Genomic DNA, 23,246 nt, shown 5'->3' on the forward strand with positions numbered 1-23,246 from the left:
AAGAAAAAAAACAACCAAATGGGCTACCTGTATGAAAACACTCCGTACACATTAATTTTATAATGTGGTGGTTGGACAAGTTTATGTCATCACTTAATTTCAAAATGTTGATGTATTATGGGATATGAATAGAATGAGTGAGAGGAACTTTGACATTTTGTGGTGATGGAGAGCAAGGGCTAGAGAAATCAATTTTGTACAAATGAAAAAGAAACAGGAATACAGAGATAGATTTTTTTTGTTCAGGGTAAGAAGTGGGGGCCGGCGGCTTTGTGGTGAACAGGCGGAGGGATGTAGCAACCAAGAGCGAGCAGGAGAGAAAGAGCAGTCCGATAGATTGGGTTTCAGCAGAGCTGGGGGAGCCATCCTGCAGTGTTACTGGTACCTCCTAATGGCCACAGTAACGCCCAGAAACAGAAGCTTTGCAGGAAAAACATACATGCTAAGGTCATTACTCAACGAAGTAAGAAAGAACTTAAAATATTACAGACAGGGGAGTTTCTACCATAAAATATGAAAATATACAGTAATAAATCCTCCTAACCACAGGACCAATGGCATTATTCATTCCTCCCATGTACTGTTAAACACAGTCACTACAAGTTAAAACATATAAACCTTTAATGCTTTTCCCTTATTTTCCAAACCAAATGTTTGTCTTCCTGTATCTACATGCCTGGCCCAGGGCAGAACAGAACCGATAATTAGGCAGAACTAAATGGTGCTGTTGATGAAAATATTTATATGAATTGGTTAACTGTTCTGCCACTTGTACACAGGCCCGACTACGCATTAGCATAATCCAATTGACAAAATTCTCATGAGTTTGCTGCCTGACCAAACAGAGTGGCAGGAAGAGAGGATGACATAATATAAACTCAACTCATAAACGCAATGTGTGTTCGTGACATTTGTGCGTGGCCTTGCATGCATGCATGTGCTTGTCTGCGTTTGAGTGTGCGCCTGGCTGCTTTCTTGCGTGCATGAATGTGGCTGTGTGTGTGTGCCTGTGGTTCTGGGGTCAGTCAGAAAGCTGCTGTCACACCTGCAGCCTGGGCAGTAAAACCAGCACTTTACCTCCTGCTATTTCCTTCTCTGGATCTAATTTACCCGTGTCAGAGTGTCTTTCTTGCACTCTCTTACACTTGCTAGACCTCTTCTTGCCTCGCACCAAAAAGTCCAGGGCCCCGATCCGTCTCTCTGCGAGCCATCGCACTGCTCTGAACTTCTGTAAACAATTGACACAGCCAGCACCTGTGCTGCGGCCCACAGGGAAGGAACCCACTTAAAACTGTTCAACCATAAAATGACTGGAAAAACCAGCTCCTTTATGTGATCTCAGAACAGGCCAAGTACTCTCTTCTGTGCAATACAGGAAAGAAACACTATACTGTCCATGCTCACTATTTTTCCTATATATGGAAAGTATTAGCAGCTATCAGCCTTGCCAGTTATTAGCCTTGGTGAGATAGATTGACAAGTCCATCAGACAATAAATGTACTGTGAGTGTGTGTTATTCTTAAATGTAATTAGCAGAGTTAGCAATGTAGCAAAGAGAATACATGGTAGCTACTGTGGGACATAGCACACCCTGTTGAGTATAGTTCACTTTTTTTTTCTTTTTACATTTTTTCTATAAAATAGAAAATACCAGGAATGTAAACATAGTGGTACAAGGATCTCACTTCCACCATGGCAAGTTTCCTGCAGGACCATGGATACACTGCAGGCAATTAGGTCGCTACTTGATTATCTTAGCTACTCTATTAGCTCTAGGGCCTCTTATAGTAAAACTGTAGATTCACAGAACCCAACCATGCATGGTACAGCAGGTCTCCAGAACAGAAGAAAGCTCCAGCTGGAGAAAGCTCCAGCCTTTACCAGTATGGGATATTCTCTATCCATAAGTAGCATTTCACAGTAATACCAGAACAGCTGCTGTATTTATTTTCTGAGCAAAGACCCCAGTACCAGGACAGCAGTAGCACTGGACCATGGATTTATCTCAGGAGTGTGTTTGCATTTCAGTCCATGCAAATCTCAATCTCCTCCAATCACACGCATACTTACACAACCATGCATGCACGCCCAGTTCTTGGACACACATAAAGCAACCGAAGCACACTCACATCTGTCATATAAATTTAGGTGTATGCACTAACATAACAGTATATACACATGCATATAACACACACACCAACATGCACACCTAACTGAGCCTAAGTAAAATGTAAATTCTGTGCTTTTGTGGCAGGATGGGAAACAACACAACCTTCCAAACTGCAGTTGTTACCTTGAGAAATCAAAATTTGCTCTGAGTATTATTATCCAACCAAATAAGAATGGATAGGACTGGAATTTGGAGCCCATATTTTGTGATCCAGCTCAATGTATTTGTTCAATAGATAAAAACAGACAAAATGGTCCCTAAATGCTTTTGTGCTCTTGATGGAAAAGGCTGATATAAAACATTGGTGGATAACTACACAAGTCAACTATAGGCATGGAAGAACCTATACTAATTAATATGATGCTTGCAGATGCGATTAACATTTTAATCAAAACAATTGTCAAAAATAATGTGACAAAAAGAATTTGCAGAGAAAAACTATCGAACTGCAAAGACACTTCACACTAACTGTCCTCATGCACATGCGAAATGAACATTTTTGTGGTTCTTTAGGAGAGTTCAGCTTTGATACTGCAAATCTTGAGTATAACTTTGATCCACCCAACTCACAGGTACCAGGCTAAACTTTTATGCTTGCCACTATTAAATCTCTTTGAACTCATACAAAACAAAACACATTTTCAACAGTGTGAAAAGGGCCAAAGCAGGATTCCCCTGGAACGCAGAAATGCGGTTCTCACAAACAGTGGCCGCTGGTCCCCCACAAGCAGCCGTAAACATAATCACTCACAGAATCGCCCAAGGTGGAAGCACTTGGTCTTTGGTCTCTGTGTGGCTACCAATCCCATGGCATATGAATTAACATCACTATTTTCCACCACAGGGAGAACAGGGAGGATAAATTCATTCAGCATGTGAGAGCTTAGGGCCAAATGACTGGATAATTGCTGGTGGCTGCTTTTTAGTGTCAGCCGTGTTTTGTTTTGGTTGTTTTGAAGGGGAGGGGAGCAGACGCAACACAGAGGTTTGTCGACGTAGATGCTGACGAAGAGGTAAGAGTAGCCATTACGCTGCCATGGTCTCACTGTTAACACGGGTCTTTCTTTACACACACACACACACACACACACACACACACACACGCATGCACACACGCACACACACACACACACACACACACACGCTGCCACTGTCCTACCACCCATCCACACACATCTGCTTGACTGTGTCTATCTTTGCTTTCTGAGACAGAATGATTGAAGTGCAACCAACTTCAAATTTTGGGAAGCAAGGCTGTGGCTTAAAGAATAAGAACGGAGACCAGACAAGGCACATTCCAGTCACCTGTTTTTTACCCCAAATCCAACTCCTACTCCTGTAAAACTGAATTTTTGCCAGTGGCAAGTCCAACCCAAACTTGATATTCTTATTAGTTTTTCTGACATGAGACAGTTTCGACTTAGCATGCAGCACGCCTGTGTTAAAATAGTAATGCACCTGAAAAATTTTTATAAGCTGAAATGCTCTAGATAAAGAAAATAAAGAATTAAACGTAACACACATATAGCTTTCCTTTAATGGCTTCCTATTTTTTTTTTGTACTGTCTTGCATATTATATATCTATATAATAACGGTTATTTGCATAGTGGGTGAATAGTTTCCTTGTGGATCAAATATGGTAAGTGAGCTTGAACAAGCTCTTGACAGCCTCTCTTAAATCTCAGCTGACAACAGATACATTAAGGCCCCGATGTGTAGGACTTTCAAATTTTTGCCTTTGGTGACTCTTCAGACCTCTTTAGTGGTGGTATCAAAAAAGACGCTGCAGCAGACAGTGGGGCTAGCGATATGCATTTCAGTATCTTTAAGGATATACAGCATGGAGAACATTACAAGGTATTTTCTTAGGGCAGAAATGGAAAAGCTACTTAGGATGACAACACCATCTCTATAGTGGACTATCACTTGCCAAAATATGGTACTCACTAGGCTAATGATTGAATGTGCACTGCCATGAAATGCTGTTATGTGTCCACACTTTCCAAAAACATCCTTTAACTACATTAAAGATTCATGACAGGTTTGTTTTGTATCTTATTCTTAGGAAAACATCCTATGTCTGAGTCATAGCAGGTTAGTTTTACCTCATCTACCTTTTAACCTCTACCTTTTAATTAGAAAGGCTGGGATTACAGCATTCATCTGCTTCCTCACTGTTATTGAGGTGCTGCAACCTTTGACCTCAGAGTTGTCTCTACAGCCTGTAATGGGTTGAAACAAGGTCCACCACTGGGACAGTGTTGGGTGTGCACACAAATTAACAGATACACTAAAAAACATAAGCACAGACACACAGACACAGACACAGACACAGACACACACAGACACACACAGACACACACACACACACACACACACACACACACACACACACACACACGCCTGGGGGATCTGTTGGAGGCAGGCCCATAGGGAGATGCTGGGGTGTGAGGCACCCTGCTTTAACAGCTGGGGAGAGATATTATCTCATAACATCAGGCCTGGAAATGGATCCTCCCCAGATACAACCAGCCAGGAGTGTAGGTTCATACATTCATGCATACTAGGGCTCTGGGAGTGAGCCTTATGGTTAGGTGTTAGACTATGACCTAGCTCTTAAAGCTCAAGACCCCCATTTCTCTCCTTTATTTTTCTTCATTTTTTCTCTCTAAAAGCCATATCTTTTCATTACTATTTAGTCTCCTCTTTGCCACCTTCTGTCTTACCTTTGACATTTTCTCTGGAAACGTGTTCTTTTTCACAGTGTCCTGTCTTAGAGTATGTTTGTTGAGTATTCTTATTAGATTACAGAGGCTGTGCATCCTTTTACACTTCTACATACATTTAAACAAGATTCAAATTGTCTGTGCCAGCATAAACGTAAAAGTTTTCTATCTAATGTGAGGTCTGTGATTGTGTCTTTCTAAAATACAGTTACAAACTGATAAAGAAAAAGCCACATACATTTTTAGAAAGCCATTATCCAGACCCAATCAAACTAGGCCATTATTTGTGAGGCGCAGTAAAGTGCTGGAGTAAGGCAGGCATGGAATCCATGGCCCTGTAGGAGGCATGTGGTCAAGTGGCCTTGTTGATAAGAGCCATCATTGTGTGATTTATCACAGACACATCCCCCATGCTCCCCCTGGTTGATTTACACTGGTTAAAAATGCAGTGCTACACAGCTCTTCCCAAAAAGAATATTTCTCACAATGTAAACAGGTATTATCTACATTAAAATCTGACACTGACCTCTGCAGGCACTGGGTTACAACAAGAACAATCCAATTATTTGGTCTCTTTAGCATTCTGAAAGGCTAAAAGAAAAAATTTGCCATAGTGTAATAGGTCCTAATCTCAGTCTTACTCTGTGGCCCCATCCTCCCCCACAGAGGCCGCGCCTGCCCTGGTGGTCATACTCTAAGCAGGGAGGTGGAATAGCCTCACTGGCCCCAGGGCCATCACTCACCTGGGGGCAGGTCCGGGTCGCTGGGGGCAGCCTGCTGGAGGCGGCGGGGCTTGGCCACGGCCTTGGAGCTGTCTGAGACACTGCGACTGGTAGAGCTAGAGCCGCTCTCGTGGTCATCCTAATGAAAAAACAAACAAGAACACCCCTGAGGATAGGCAGTGAAGGAAACACAGGGTTCTACATAAAGCTCTACAGAACTAGTGCATGGAGATTTACTAAGAATAGTTATTTTCAATAATAACCAGATTATAGTAACACTTCACTTTTCTATAGTGTTCAGTAGTAGTATGGGCAAACAATAGAGTGTGGCAGTCCTGGTGTTGGCAAGCTAATCTCTGTATTAATATAATGCTTTGACAACTACACTTTTCTGTCACCTGTATCTGGTTATTGATAATAATCCAATTATTGGTGTGCATGTAAGATGAGTATCTTTTCACCTGCATGGCTGTGTCCATAATGAACAGAGGAGTAATTAGAGGGCATCTACTATACACCACTGTTTCTAGCTCCCCTTTACACCAAACCTTCCCACTAACTTTCCTCCCATCCCCATTTAACAACCATCTCCATGGGCTCTACAAATAAACTCTGGTCCTCAGATGAGGGTGAAGGTCTCTCCTCCACAGCAGCACATGTCATCTGCACTCAGAGACCAGCAGCCTGTTAAGCCAAGGAATGCAAGTACAAGATCTGTGTGTCTGTTTATGTGTGCGTAGGAATGACGATGAAATGGACATCCCCTTCAGAGATGAGCCTGAAGATAAACAAAATCATCCAAGATTTGGGTTGAGGAGCTTATTTATTAGTTTAGCTTGTAGAGTGCCTTAACCCTCTGTAACAGGAGGTGCAATTAAAACACAAGGGAAATGAGGACAAAACAGGACTGACAGCCAATGACTGATCTACTGCTAGGTACAATTTTAACTTAAGCTTAGAAAATCAACAATTGCACTACAAGAGCAATATGCAATATAGCAATATGTTTAAACACTCTCCTAAAGCTTAAAACAGAAAACCAAGGCTCTCATATCTGATGTCATCAAGTAACAAACCCTGGAGAAGCTCCATTAACAATAAAGAGACTGACTTTGTGGACTTGTAAAACTTCTACAAGCAGATTGTCACCTTCTCCAGAGGGTCTTGGTCATCGTGTTTCTAAGTTTTAGTGGTGGTTTGCTGTCTTGTTTCCAAGCTTAGGGTGGACTTGCATGTTCACAGCTTTTAATCAACAGTTTATTATCAGAGATTATGGGATGTGTTAAATCTGTTTTTGAATGCAGAGGTCAGAGTTGGAATACAGCCAGCACTACTGTAAAAACCTCTTCAATCATAAATCATCAGTTTGGAGAAATAAGGGAGAAAAAAATCAAAGCACAAAATATGTACTATGACTACTACAGCTAAAGTTCTACTCCTCTAAAACTACTATGTGTAATTCAACAAATACCTCATATTCATATTCACAGTAGACATAAGCCTGCAACAAAGGATGGTAAGAAGAAAAGAATCAAATATATTAGAACCATTCTAAAAATAGAGAAATCAGGAAAAAGGTGGAGAGTTAAGTGAGTTAACCCCCAGTATGGCATTGATTAGGGGTTATTGCAGCACTGTAACCTTTTCACAGTCAGACCGGGCGATAAGTTACTTAGACAATACAGACAAAGGACACATGTGTTCAGCATTTAAACAGGAGATCAGCATGGCAGAGTGTCTCAGGAGTCACTCCTTATCCTGACAAATGTAAACACTGAGGGTGTCAAAACCAAATATATTTTGCTACTCTATGCATACATACTTCATTCACACATACTCAAATGAGCAAAGGAAAGCCCATAGCCACATCTTCCAAGCAAGGCACATGTTGTATATAGTGTATATTTATGTACCCCGCACAATTAACACACATTCCCTGGTTCTGACACTATTTAATGACAATGAACCCCTTTCTCTCTTTGTGGTTAAGTAATGAAGATTAGGTTTTAAACATACTTTGCATAATTTCAGTTGTGGACAGACTGTCAGAGAAGCAAGTAACCCCCTAGTGCGGTAATGTAAACATGCAATTGCCAAAAGAGACGAGAGAGGCTCTGGCAGAAATATTTACACTTTACTTCAGTAAGGGCCTTTGCGGTTGAGCTGCACTATTCAGGCAGTTTTTTCCCCATCAGTGAGTGGTGGGAATTGGTAAACATGAGGGGAAGAACAATAAATACTTCATCAAGGTTCCAAAAAATAGAGATTGGCAAATAATAAGATGTAAATTTTGTTTCTCATTATTCACACTTCATTTGTTAGCTTCTCATCACTTCAAACATTGCATCTGAAATATTTAGAGATAAAATAAAAAAGGAAAAAGGCTGTTTTTACGATGAGGTAAGTTTATAATGATAAGACATGTTCCCATGTTGAGGTGTTTAGTTTACATCACAATACACTACTTGAGTGCATTAGAATTACAAACAGTCTGACTCCCCAGTAGACTCTCATATCTATACCTAAAGGAATGCCTGGCCCTGCAGGCCAAGAGTACATTGAGTTCAACAACTCAAACTGCCACTAAAGAACAAGACTGCCAAATTTGGAAGTCGCGCAATTAAGCGCTCAATGTCACTGTGGGCAGTGAGCAATTCTCCAGAGGCGAAAAATGCCTTTTCAGAGGGAAGCCCTGGGACAAATGAAGCCTGCCTCAGCTGCTGCCGGGTAAACTGATCCCTCCAATGCCACGGCAGGGCACAGGACAAGGAGGGAGGGATGGAGGGATAGAGAAGGGGGAGACAGAAGGACCAGGAAAAGGAGGGGTTGCTTCCCCTGCAGGCATATCAACTCAGCTGTTGACCAAAGATGATGGTAGCAAAAAAGGAGAAGAGAGACAAGAGACAAAGAGATAAGTGGAAAAAATAACAGAGTGAGAGAAAGTGAGACACAGAGTAGCTAAAAGACAGAAAGAGAGACTTGGAGCAAATGAAACCAGAACAGAGGCACAGAAAAAAGGAGCAGGTCCTGGCAGTGTGAGTGACAGGCAAGGGGGACCCCCTACTCAGAGGGTAAGTGGGCACCCATGGAGGGTTAGGGCACAGGAAGGCCAGGCCTGACCTCTGTCCCCCTGCAGACGTCTGGCTCAGTAAGGGACTGGGAGGCAGTGTGTTGAGCCTGTCTGGAGGGTCGACCCTCATCTGAGATACTCAACACATTAGGTAAACCCCGCCATCACCTCCAGCTATTAGAAACAGCACCTCTGCAGATACTGTCACAGTTGTCCTCGTACAAACAAACAAGCTACACCTCACAGATACCAGAACCCAATAAAATCTTAACTGCCACTGGCCATGTAATGTGTATGTATATTGTGAACAAGTAAAACTATAAAAAAATAATACCCTTTATTGTCCGGTAAGTGGACCATTTCAGACTACAGCAAGCTAACATTTGAACAGTTTGATGTGATGACATCTAATAGGACATAATAACTAAATTTGCCCAACTGAATTTTATTTTAATTGAATATGTTTTCCAGGCATCTGTTTAAACTGTTTCAAATATAAGTTTAACACACACTTTAAAATAATTTTAGCCTACTGGAAATAATATGTGCATTACTCAGTGTAAAGTGTGTGGGGGGGAAACAGAATAATGGTTTTACTGCAATTGCTTGTCATTTGAGGCTTCCACTGTGACAACTGTTGGCCTAAAGCAAAACAAAATTGCCACAGTTTGTTTTTACTGCCCAATGCACATTTCTTAAAAAATAAAATATGACATTTTATTTTTTTCCCTCCACAAATTACAAAGCAATTTTTCAATTTCAGTTGAACACACAGGAAAAAATGTTGGCAGGGATTAGCAGTCGACTACCCTGCATGCCTGCAACTGCCTGATCTTTGAAACCCAAACATTTTTAAAACTGGTCAATTTCACACAGTTTCTGCAGATTAATGGCTGCATGCAGAAGATCATTGCTGGATAAACACACTTTTTGTTATTGTTGTTTTTCCTCTGCAGGTTGCCGGCGAACTCATGCTGACATCAAAGCAGCAGGCCTGGAGATTGGAGGCCATGCAGTGGAGGCCAAACGCCTATTGAGTGAGAAAATAAATGAAGGAAACCCAATAACTCCTTATCTCAGACCTCCCCCCTGCCCCCGCCTCCTCCAAATCACTCATATACACACACAAACACAGACACACTCACTGGGCCTGACAAGCAGAGGCCCTGTCCCCCATGTCAGGGCCCACAGAGCTCGCTCCCTGGGGAGGATCCAGCGATCAGACCTTCTCCCTCCTTTACAAAACACTCACACACAACATTTTTTGCCATATAATAAAGAAATAATAGAAAACCTCTCTAATACTGGCTGCCAGTGATAGGAGACACTGTGGGTGTGTTTGGTCTCTGGTTGTTTTTCCAGAACAATACTAAAAACAATCCCTGCTGCCATGATACACACACCCCGCATTCAGCAGAGAGCACACTGGTCTGCTCTTGAAGCAGTGCCTCTGTTCTCAGCGCTACTTGATTTTCTCTCTCCTCGTGTTATCTTGCTCTTGCAACTTTTGTTCCTTCACCTGTCGTTATTCCTTCCTACTTATCATCATCTCCATTTCAACTCTTTGTCATCTTCTATATCTACAATCTATGTCCTTTTATACAGTTGCTTCTTGGTCATTGTCATCCTCTTCATCCTCCTGCTTATTCTAGAACTTCTCATCTCATCCATAACCAGCTAGTCTGAAGCTTGTTTTAACAGTGATGACTCTGGTTCCCATAAGAATGGTTTCCAGCTGGCACCAAGAGGAATGAGACGTGAAGAGTGGCTCACTGTTTCAAACATACAGTCACAGTTTGGGATAGTTCCAGTAACGTCAAATGGTATGCAGCCACTTCTTTTACACTTAAGCTGCTCGGCCCATTGATGACGACCCCACTGGAATGTAAGCTCAAGAGAACAGAGCTCATCGCATTGGACTCAAATTACCTTTTCTTTAACGTCTCTTGGCTTCGAATACATCCATCAGCTCAACTAAAAATTAGCTGCTAATGGGTTTTTAATGAAACTGTAACAAATGCAGAAAGCCATTACACCATGATTAAAGACAGTGGTTTCATTTTCTCCTCAAACGGAGGTAGACTAGAGAAGGCTGCAGCCAGCCAGAACTGCAAGGACAGATTTTCACACACTCTCCAACACATTCAAAAGGCTCATAAATGAGCAAAAGTTTTTAATATTACTACTATATTTATATTACATTATATTTATATATCAATATTACTGTAATGTTACTACTATGTTCTGCATATTATATACAAATACCCACACTGTGAATGAACATTAAATACTTGCATACAACACCACACATAAATGCATGTGCACACAGTCTCATACACAGCTTTAATATAAAGACCCATACTCTAAAAACACAGCAGAGCCATGCAGCTGGAATCCATGGCAGATTGGAGGGATTAGAGCCCGAAATGAGCCCAGATGAATATCACATCGTGTGACATTCTGAATAATTATCTCAATGAAAACAGCTCATTACAAAAATGTGGTCTCTCTCGCTTTCCCCTTTCTCCTCTCCTCAAGTAATTAAATCCACTACTGGGAAAGAAAGTCCCTAGTTTCCCTGCAAATACTGCACTAGTGCAATATTACAGTCCTGAAATGAACATAATGTGCTTCAGTATTTCAACTGAACTAGTGTATTCCTTAGCCTTGTTTTTTAGAGAAAATAAGAAAATCAGCGTGAGTCAGAATTAGAACAGTGTTAATGGAAGGAGCGGAACTTAAAGGAACTGTACACAACATTCAGAGCATATCTATGACTCAGAATCTGAACTGGGATTGTCTGCACACGGCTCTCAACATCGAGATGGTTGAGACGGTGGCTAGCAGCTAACGGTGCTAACAGCACGAACAGTGCTAACAACAGCAACAGTGCTGAGAGACATAATGGTGTTCATCCGGGAGGGAATCAGAAGGTTGGTGTTAGGCTTCAGCAATGACACTGACACCATTATCAACGATAACCACCCATAACTGCCACATGAGCACAGGACAGTGCAGCAGTAGTTAGCTAGTCAGTGGGATATACACAAAGGAACTCACATGCACTAATATGCATGTGCGGCCAGACCATCTACAACAACAAAGATCACAAAATATCAGATTTCAACACACGCAGAGGGACTATGAAGTGTTTCTATGAAAAAATCCAGTAGTACATGGTAAAATGCAACTTACATTATTAGTAAACATCCAATAGTCTTCCTAATGTCAAAAGTAAAGCTATCGTGATTGACATATGAAGGTCTTTTTCAGGTCACTTTTTTTGTTGTTGTAACCATACGCCGCACCTACTATGCACACACTGCATATTAACCATCAGATAAACAAAATATCCTTGACGTCAAATGAAGGGGAGACAGTCCCGAATAATAAGCATCGCACCATGGTTTACTTGAAACTCTTGTTATTTTCTTTACAGTCAATTTAATTGTCTGTAATTAGCTCATACCTATGTAATTACTGCAACCACAACAGAGAATAGACAGACTTGTGGCCTCTCTTCAGAATCACTGTACAAGGTCTGTAATACCATAAGTGCAACTAAGCACATTTCATCCCTGCAAACTGTTACAATAAAGGCACTAAGTTAATTTTCCGAGCATAAGCCTCTTTGTTTCAGGGGCACAAAAATATAACGTGTTCGTTTAAGAAGGGGGGAGCAGGGACATGGAAAAGACTCCAATGCATCTGCCAAAAGGAGAATGCACAATTACAAAACTATTTCACTCTAAAGCAGGAGGAATCACAACAACAGCACTGGTGATGTCATGCTAGAAGTCTCTGCCAAGAGTGCCTCCACTGTACCCAAGTCAAACTGGCTATGTTTCATATCTGCCTCCAACATGCCCAGAATAACAACAAAGACAAACAGGGATTCCAGTTGTGGACTAGACCTACAGCCAGCTACAGAGCAACTTCTGACTTCTAAGCATTTCATTTTGATATCCTCAGAGAGCTGCCGCATTATCTTCACCTTAGACGATGCAACTGGCTGCAGTTGTACATTAGTAAGGGATGGCAAAGTATCTGTACACTGTACACAGTAAACCCACCTTAATCATAAAGAGGCCATGAGCTTAGGGCCCTCCTTGAACCTCTTTAACACTGTACAGACGTTTTGACAAAGATCTGTTGTACAGCATCTCAGCAACATGGACCAATCAGTGCTATTATTGTCCATTATTAAATGTAAACTGTTTACCTGAATATTAGCTCTACTATGGACCCATTAAATTCTGTAGTATTGGTTTAAACATCAAGACATTTTCTTTAGTTTTATAGGCAAAACCCAAGTAATACCAGCAGAAACCAATCTTGTGTTTACGGTACAGTAGCTTGCCGCTCCAGTTAAAGTGTACATAATTCTCCATTAATCTAGTAAATCTCAAAGCCAGTGTATTCATGCATGAAATCGGTTTCTTTGTTACAAAATAGCTATTTTGCTTGTTATTTCCTCACAACAGTAAGCAGGTCAGCAGTAAGACATTAGAAAGCAGAGAGAGCGCTGAGGTCAGTGCTCTTTCATCCCCGCTAACAATGTTTGTTTTCCACAATTGTTGTTCAAACAAAGGATTTTAAGTCATAGTTACTCCAATCCCAAGACTTGATTAAAAGCCAAGAACAAGGAATTCAGACAAGCCAGTGACTAGTTCTGATGTAGGTGCCGTGATGGAATTTGGAACCAGCCTCAACAGTCTAGATCACTGCTGTCTCCATTTTCCTTTCATTAGACTCCATTGAAATTTTGCCCACTGACCTCCTGATGTTAACATGCCATGTTCCTGCTAGTGACCTGTACTTTTAGTATTATTGCACCTGACACATAACTGTTGTCTCACTGATGAAAAAGAGAAAAAATAAAGGAAAGGATCAGAAAAGATAATGAAAGAGAGCAAACAGTGTGAAACAACGATTAGAGAACAAAAAGCCAAGACAGAAAAGAAGAAAAATAGGAGTGAGACAACAGGAAAGTGGGGGGAAAAATCAAAAGAGAAGGAGACAGAGAGAGAGAATGGGAAAGAGGGAGAAATTGTTCCTGATTTAGATCTGAGAGGCTCTGGTCTTTCAGATGTCTCCATCAGCTAACCACAAGCCCAGGCTGAGCATGTGAGGCATGCTGCTTACGCTGGCACAGCTACCCCCTAATGCTAATAACTGCAATGTGTTAGCTACAATAAAACACTCCACACAGACCCCTGACACACACACAGACACACACGCAAAAAAGCACACACATCTTAGTCGAGTCAACTACGACACACATGGGGGAATTCCCGAACACGGAGACATCTTTTAATCTAACCTGTTAATTTGTAATCCAAATAATCACCAGTAACCAGTTATTTGCTAATTATTTATCATGTAGTTAATCTATTTGTACAAACCATTGTTACTTTCCTACATGGTCTGAAATGAATTAATATCTTTACAAAAGATGAAGAAAATGAGCATCCTATAGAGATATTTCAATTTTCTTTTTATTTTGGCGAGTTGCTGAAAACGAGTGGTCAGGAACTGATTTTAGCATAAACTGCTGTCAAAAACTGAATCATCCCTGATCCAAGCTTTGCCAATCATTTCATACACAATATTAATCACATTATACGAGACATAAGCACCCCTTGAACGATGTAAGCACCAGCCTCCAAGAACAGCGCAAGCAGTGGCTGAGGCTACTCTGACAACTTAATTGCACATGTGAGGTGCAGCTGGAAGGCACGAACTGTAGAGGCCTAAGTGTTCTTGGAGAGTATCAATGTTCTGAAACCAGCAAGATAGAATAAATCAAACGGAGAGAAACGGGAGAGGACTTTCCGTCAATGTTGAGAAATACCAAAGCCATATTGCAGGAGGTTTGAGCACGCAAGCGGAATGCAGCAGGCTTTATGTTTGTATAGCTTTTATACACCAGGTTCTGAAGCAACAGAGGTACTGTCAACATTCATCAGCTCACTTGAGAGATGGAAAACTGTCAACCCTACTTTGGAAAAATCCATTTCAATTTTATCCTGTAACATCTTGGAGCGTAACCCAGTCATTGTCCATGGATCCCAGGTCTCTTATTGTCTTCATCAGTGAAATGAAAAAAGACATTTCTCTTTCCAAACCAACCTGTCTGTAATACCTGCAGTGTACTCATGTCTGCAGTATAATGTGTGTAATGTTAGTAAAGTTTCATTTCTGAACACTGCAAAACTGAATTTGGTTGCAATTAGCAAAGGACAAACCCTTTGTTACTGGCCAGGCTGGTTTGGCTTGTTTTATGCCTGGTTCACACTGGACATGCAAGTGCTGTGAATTTTCCATGGAGCACTGCCCACTTGCTTTCAGGGCCCATGTTAACAGATTGGACTGTTCACACTGGGCGCGCCGTGGAGTGGCACTGAGCACCCTGACGGGCTTGTGATCTGCAGCGACATCAGTTCTAACATCTGGTCTGTTTCTTATGCTAGCCCCATGCAAATCTGGCAAGAAAACACAGTGACAACCTATTTTGAGTAATATAAAGGATATATTAGATATGATATAAATTATCTGACTGTGACAGATGATAGAATATGCATCTCATGCTTGCACATATTTGTCAGTTCTGTCTAAACAGAGAGTGAGAATGACGAGGAGAGGCCCCACAAACACATACACACACACACATGCACACGCACACACAGAGACAAGCAGACAGAAACAGACCTCTACATGTGATTTAAACAGAGCAGAAAGCAGAATCACTTGCTGACCAGTGCAGAGAAATGCGATTCTGGTATGAACAGCGAGGCAACTGCTGTTGGATGACTGCAGTCAACTGCTGGCAACTATGCGATAATTAACAAATCAGGACGCTTCTGGGTCCAGTGTGAACCCGGTGTCACACTGCTGTTAAAGTTTCAGAACTTTCACAAAGGAAATTATATTAGAAATCCCAGAATGCAAAGCTGGAATAGCAGATTTTAATCTTTAAAGGGAAAGCAATAAATCTCTGCAAGTTATCCAAGAAAACTTAAAAGTAAAACTTCTGTGGCAGTTGCCAAACACATTCAAACATCCACATTTTCACATCATATTTTTCACTTTTTAGCCATGGTTTAAAATCTCTAGCCTTACTTTTTACTTCAAAACTTTAGATATCAATTTCAGTTTTATGTAATTTGAATATAACTTTGCTTCATACTCCTTGATATCTCTGTGATGCTGTATCTCAATCAACCAGCATCCCAAGATCTCTACTCTGTGTTCTGTTGTCAACTGGAAAGTACAAACCGTCAAAAAGTTTTTATGAAAGTTTAGGAGCAAATACAACTCTGTTATAGCATGAATTCTTATCATGTTGGTCATTTTAAACAAGCAATATGGCCAATGTCAAGCCAGCATTACACTCCTTCAAGAACTGCATGTTTATTGTCTTTTCAACTAACCATATGCCCTTTCCACACAACCCCCTTTTCTTCTCTCCCCCACCATGGAGAGTGACATGTTGTGCAATTATTCATATTACATTCTTCTTCTCTTACCCACACATTACAGGCACCCTGACCAGCCAAGATAAAAGCAAACATGAACAATTCTGTCACATTATGGGGCAAGTGAAACCTAGCTCATGCACTGTACCAACACACAAAGTAGAGAGGGGGAGCTGCTTCTGTATGAGTTAACTATGAGTTAACTTTAGGAACCATTAAGTGTTACATATAAACTGTGTATAAAATTTAGATCTATAAATAGAATTAAATTTAGTGATGAAAAAAAGATTTACACTCTACCAAATATCTTGCTGCTGACTGGCTCTGCATGCGTGGTTTTACTTGTTAAAATGTCCTTCATTAAATGGCGTCATCATTTCTATAATAAGAGTGAAATTATTCATAGGTCAAAGGGGTGCGCGTCGGCTAAATGGGGCACACACTCACTCTGAGACATAAAACACAGACCACCCACAGTTTGTGTAACATGGAGTCAAACACACCTACCTTTCTCCACTAAGAAATTACACACAGAGGCACCCAGTTACTGTGTTACTCCTTTTTGTCACCTTCTGTCCACCCACAGTGAAAAAATATCCATCTCTATAAATGTGGTTACAGCAATTACTTGATGGGGAAAATAGTGAAAAGTGACCCAAATCTGGTTGCCTTCGTCTGTCCAGCACCCAAAAGATGAAATGAATAAATTAAAGGCCTTCTGTTTAACACTCACACACAACACAATAAAAATGTTTAACATGTTCCCTAATTTTATGCAATCTCTCCTTATAGTGTCTGTTTAGATTTAAGACTCATAAAGCACTTGGTGTTCCTAATGGCAACACAATATCTTCACAGAATTTCTGTCTGAAAAAGGTTAATAAAGCTAACATCAGCCTTAATTGCATGGTAATCGTTTCCCAGACTGCAGTATCACCAGGAGCACCGAGCGCGTAACAAGCTCCATTGAGGGATTGCTGTAGTCCGGATGGCCTGAGAGCAGGGATTAAACTGTGGAGCAGCAGCATCCTGCCCAGAGTGTATTGATCACCATTTGACTCACTGGATGCAGGAAGCCGTTGGGTTTAATTTTTCCCCCGACAGGTTTCCTGTGTCTGAGGACTGTCTGAGGAGCTGAAGAAACCTCATCCCACCAGGAACCCAAAAATGCATCAAACTTCAAAGACAAAGCAGTGTATCGCTGTGGGTTGTGTAGCGTTGGCTGACTCACAGGCAGTGGTGGCTGGATGCAAGGGCTTCTGCTGGAATGACACACTTGTGCATTGCCTTGTGCAGATGCTTTAAATCAGTTTGGAATGCCAAACAGAGACCAGTGCAATGGGTCACTCTATGTTAAGAACAGACAAATACAGCATAGTGAATTACATAACTGTATTATGTCCTAGAATTATGTTTAGTTATAAAACATTTATTTGGCTTGTAGACACACTGCATTATTACAACCTTAACTTTTTTTAGTTAGCGTGAAACAGAATTACTGACCACAAAACTGAAGCATCATTAAAACATCGAAGCCTTTTTAAAATTGGACTGAACAATCCTGTCACCAAGTGGGTTGGCCTGAAGCTACCAATGTAAAGTGCATATGACAAAGACAGTGGACACCCTCATCTCTGGTCATAGCCTTCTCGCTACTGCTATCAGATCTAGTCTCACCCAAGCTTCAACTTCCAAGACTGAAAAAATAAACCAACATTAAAGTCCCAAAAACTGCAGTCCCTTGAATGGTTACTTGAGGCCAGGTAAAGAAGCAACTCCATCCCCATAGACCCGCATGTTAAAATGCCCAACTTTAGAGCAGAAATAAACATGTTAACATGTTTTGGTCTATAACTCAGCCGTTTACATTTTATTAAGCCTTAAAGTTGCCCATATTTAACGGCAGGACCACTTGAGTGATAGAATGTTTGTGAGACCTCGCTACAGTCTATGAGTCAGATCCACCCCTCACTCCTTCAAAGATTCAACAGTGCAAATGTGGTCACTTCTGGCTTTAAAAAACAAGATGGCGACGGCCAAAATGCTGAACTCCAGAGGCTAAAACAGGAGTCCACAAACCAATGGGTGACATCATGGTGGCTACCTCCACTATTTCATATAGTCTATGGTCTCACCTGAAATATCTCACACTCTTGCCAATATAAGACTAAATGTTGATATTACTGTTCCAAGCTTATTAAATTTATGCATACCCCATCCATATAGCAATACAAAACAAGAGACAATTGTTAGGGCAAATTTGTACATGGCTCATAAAACAAACAACTTTTGGGATAAGTTTACATAAACGCCTGATAAACAACTGAACTACAAACAATCTGGAGGTTTCACCTTCAAAGCTATGGAAATTCTGCCATTTTTATGACAAAATACAAACACATATAAAGGGACCTACAGTACACACATAGATCCTTTCATAACCACTCCCAAGACCATATGCTCTGATGTTCAATCTACTTCTCTCTCTCTATAGCTCTCTTTGTCTCTCATCAGGACACTTGCTCTGGCTTCCAACCTGCCTGAGGAATCCACAGTGTGCCAACATTACTCCATCTTTTTATTATTTACAGTCAGAGATGGGTTTTGTTACTGCTACGGGGGGTTGGATTCAAGGAAAATAGATTCTCCAAAGCTCCATGTCTGCACCCCCTGTCTTCTCAGTCCTGAAGACAAGGCCCCGCTGAGCTGATGATCAGACGGATTTATGGTGCAATCTCTGTAAGCCATTTGCTCCCTGCGAGCCGGAGAATCAAAGGCAAGATTTCCGGATGGCATTGGGACAGAGATTATCCAGTTTGTGCTATCTGATTGCAAACTTCCACAGGCTGTTTTCTTTTACTTGTTTAACTTTTTCCTTTGTGTTGTCTGACTTGTGAAAGATGAGTTGCACAGGCAAACAGACTGGGTTTTATTTTGTATACTATAGTGGCTGACAGTGAAGGTACATTTGACTGCATGTTTACTAGATGACACAATGCCTTTTTTTTTAAAGTACAGTCCTCCTGTTTTTCAAACTCACTTGAGAACATGTTCACACTCTGTCAACAAGAAATGCACATCTCAATTTAAACCAGAAAGTAAAGCATAACTACAATAGACCACTACAACAAGCTTAACACAGATACAGTCTGGTAACAGTCCATACATCCCAGGTTTCCTATTTAGTGGGTTGTGGATTCAGCCCCTGGGTGGCCAAACCACACGCTCAAGCAGTAGCATCCACAGTATAACTTCACGACGGGGCCACAATGTTTTTAAAACCTGTTCGTAATTGACTGTTTGATATTAAAAAGCCATGTATCACATCTATAGATTTACCTTCGGAAGCCGAAGTAGCAATCCTTCGTCTTATAGGTGGTAGATTCAGCAATTGAATAACAACTTAGTGTTTTTAAAGAGTGTTCAAAAAGGGGTTCCCTAATTCACATGTATTACCCATTATTTAGGAGCAATGAGGCCTGGTGGTGTAAAGCCCTAAAAATAGTTTGGAAGGAATCTAACAGAAGAAAGGGCCTAGTTGGACCATATGCCAAACCAACAAGTCTCTGAGGCACCTCCCCAAATCATCTTGAGGCAATGCATCAATCAGAACCTCCACATCAGTGGCAAATGCACTCAGCGGCCATAAAACTCCCAGATCAAGCAGCGAGCTGAGCCAAAACCAGAAAGGCTCTCCTCGGTAAACCCAAGCCCTTATCTTTGTCTCGTAAAAAATAAAGAGTGCCTGAGAGTGTTATGATCCACACTGTAACTGCTGTCCAGCCAGTTCCTCTCTGTCTTTGCTGATCACACCTCATCTTCAACATCTGGAGCAGTTTACCAAGATGTCAAGAAGGAAAGAAAATGTGCCCGTAATTTTGCAACATTACATCAATGTTAGCTGTTAGGTCTTTCGTTAAGGCCTGCCAATTTCTGTTACTGCTACAACTAGCTACAAATACAAGAACAAAACTCTTAAAAACAGCCGCACAATAAATTCTATCTCAAACTTTATCCTTCTCCTCATTATAGGAGGAAGGTTGGAGGCAGTAATGCCTTAAATCAAATGCTCAGTATCACATCACAGACCAGCTCTGATCCACCACATCTGAGTTGAAAAGCTTAAAATGACAACCACTTAATAAAAAAGATTAAATGTACCAAATATAGAAAAACTGCCCAGGATGTGAATAGTTTGGTGTGAAGCTGGTAAAACTGAAGATTGCTGCTAACTCCTTCCATGACATTTCCATGGGGAAAAGAAAAAACTAGATGGAGACCTTATGAGTTCTATTAATAACCCCAGGTTCCATAGGGGCTCTGTATATAGAATGACAGATTTTAAAACCATTGTTTTATCCTGTGCAGCTCTTGACATTTTCAGATTGCTTTTTAATTTAGAACGGGCTCAGATCAAACAGTTCATTCATATCAAGTAACTCAAGAGGGGCCCATTGAGTGTGTCTTTGCACAAGAAGAAAGAAGTTAAAGTTGACTACTACAAAACCCTTTCATCCCCATGACCAATCTCCTGTTACATACATTGAGCTCTTAGGCATAGACCAGGGCTTAGTCTAATTTCACATGGAGATGTCCACACTAATTATTCAGCTCATACATGAACTACAACGATTTACATTTCTGGAAACTGAAACTGAATATAAAATATGAGGGCAGAAATAGCTACATGTACAATAAATCTAAAAACTAAACAAAAGTGGTAGTGATTTGAAAACAGAGATGGGTACTAAAGAAAGTATGTACAGTGTCTAATTTTCAAATAATGCAAGCAGCCTTAACACGATCAAGGAAGATTTCTGAGCTTGCTTCAGAGCAGAATGTGACTTTAGGATACAATATAAGGCACATATAAAACCTGATGTATTTTGTTTGTAAATGGCTTCTAGTTTGTAAAATGAATGTCAAAAACAAGTTGACAACATATTTTCTATTACCCTACTTTCTGCACTTCAAGTCCTCATTACAGCTAATTTTAAGCAATTACACTGTCAGCGGGAGCTGTAATCTCCAACTGCCGCTAAACGCCCAAATTTCCACATTTGCTGGAAACTATAATTGTGAGCTGCTCTTGGTGCTTTGCAGATGGGCCCTATTGAGCAATCTGAATATCCCTAATATTACCCAGTTCCTCTCGAGGGGAAACACGAACATTAAAAAGGTCCAAATAATTCCGGTCAAATTACACAACCCTTAATGAACTTCAAAAGACGTACGGATGTTTTTACAGGCCAGCACTCAGGCTTTAACAGTAATTATGAAAACAAACCATATTAATGATATCATTTATCATTTCCACACTTTGGCCACATGAGGCCTACCACAAAGTTCCTGTCTCTATTGGACAAAAGAAACACTAGTAATCTACTAAATTTAAAATGTAAGATTTTCCAAACACAGATGAGTTTTTTCAGGTCTTTTAAAAATCATGCAGGCCATCACCCAAATTACTTGAGGGCTTCAGGGAGAACTGTCATGGCCCAGGTTTTGCATACACCTATGCCAAACTCCTTGCATCCCTGCTGGAATCTGATTAAAACTGGACCAGGGCCTGACATGTATATGAACAGGATATCTAACCTCCAGAGAAATATAATCTTGTTACTGTGAGACTTAAGTGACAAAGTCCTACAGACCTTTTCCTTCACTCAAGGAAACTCTCTGGGGCTGACTAAAAAGGGAAAGGGCCACCACAGAGATGACATGACAAATATTTATATCTTCTAATATCCTAACAATATTGAAAGTTTAATAAATATTAAATGAAGGTAATACACGTTACCAAACTACAAAAATCTAAAGCATATCAGTAAACTGGCTGAATTTTCTTGGCTTAAGAACACAGTAGTCAGCCTCCTGCCTCCCACTCACATAGAAGTGTAGCGGCTCATTTAAATTCCACATGCTAGAAGAACTTCTGCTGTAAATCTGGCTTTGCTCCAAATTATGTCTCATGGGTGTACATACCACTGAATAATTTGTCCAAACGTCATTTGCAATTCCTCCGAAATCTTTTCTTGACTGGAAGTCTCTTAGAAAACATCTGTAACAAATAGTTGTTTTGAGACTACATACATTACACAAGTACCAGTACTGGTACATGACCTTAAGCTGTGTATGAAGCATAAAAAACAAGTTTAAATTTCCATCGAACTGAAACCTGATCACATGAGCAGTAGCCACCTGCATAGTATGATATTTACCATTAGTTCTGGGCAGCTCAAGCTCATGTGTTACAAATCTTTTGCCGCAGTCTATATAATTAGCTGTAATTGACTTCCCTTGAAATGTGTTTCTTCTGGGACATCTGGCCTTGAAACTTCAACCTTCCCATAAAGGCCCAGTGCTGAGCTACACTTTCAGTTTTAAAAACTGTATGGTATGGGTGGCAAAGGTAGGACCAGGTTCTTCTGCAAAAACAAATCTAAGAAAATGGCTTTCATTCTTACTGATAATTTACAGAGACCGACATCTCACTCATTCTTCCAAGGGTGTGGGAATTTTCTTGTAAATAAAAAAGTTTCTGGTTGCATTCTGTGTCACTTACCAAAATGCATTGTGGATAGTCATGTGGTCTTACAAACGTATTGAATGCACTTTACTTCCTTTAACACACTTGCAAAACCAAATTGTCATAAATGTTTGAAGACAGCATAGGGGGTTAGGGGCTTACAGTCTTCGTCTCCCCTGCCTTTGTTGACACATTGCTGCATGAGACACATAAAAGGGACCCAATCATAAAAAAAGCTCCATAGCAGTATAACAGATCAAAACCCCTGCAGGGTACCTTCAAGCAGCCTAATACAGCAGATGTGTGAAATTATTTCAATTTTAGGGTCCGGGCAGCTAAGCTGCCAGGACACTACTGTAATCCTAGGTATTCTTCTTCTTCTTCTTCTTTTTCTTTCTTCTACTTCTTCTTCTTCTTCCGAGGAAATCATACTTCCCATGGGTGAAAACTCACTAAACTTTGCACAAAGGTCCAGTCTCATGCCAGATATCCTCAGCTGTAAACTCAAGCCAATAGTCCTGATGGTGGCGCTACAGCAAGCGTCTAAAG

At 40.8% G+C, this 23,246-nt stretch overlaps 1 protein-coding gene across 3 annotated transcripts in view; it reads right to left on the reverse strand.

Moving 5' to 3' along the window:
- Nucleotides 1-23,246, reverse strand: part of LOC126391718 (intermembrane lipid transfer protein VPS13B-like) — a 347,897-nt gene that overhangs the window by 318,774 nt on the left and 5,877 nt on the right. For all 3 annotated transcript variants that reach the window (XM_050046621.1, XM_050046623.1, XM_050046622.1), the window contains exon 4: nt 5,642-5,759. In XM_050046621.1, the coding sequence (XP_049902578.1) occupies nt 5,642-5,759 (118 nt within the window). The remainder of the gene's footprint in view (nt 1-5,641; nt 5,760-23,246) is intronic.

Source organism: Epinephelus moara, chromosome 6 (assembly GCF_006386435.1).
Source record: "Epinephelus moara isolate mb chromosome 6, YSFRI_EMoa_1.0, whole genome shotgun sequence".
In the NCBI taxonomy this organism is placed as follows: Eukaryota; Metazoa; Chordata; class Actinopteri; order Perciformes; family Serranidae; genus Epinephelus; species Epinephelus moara.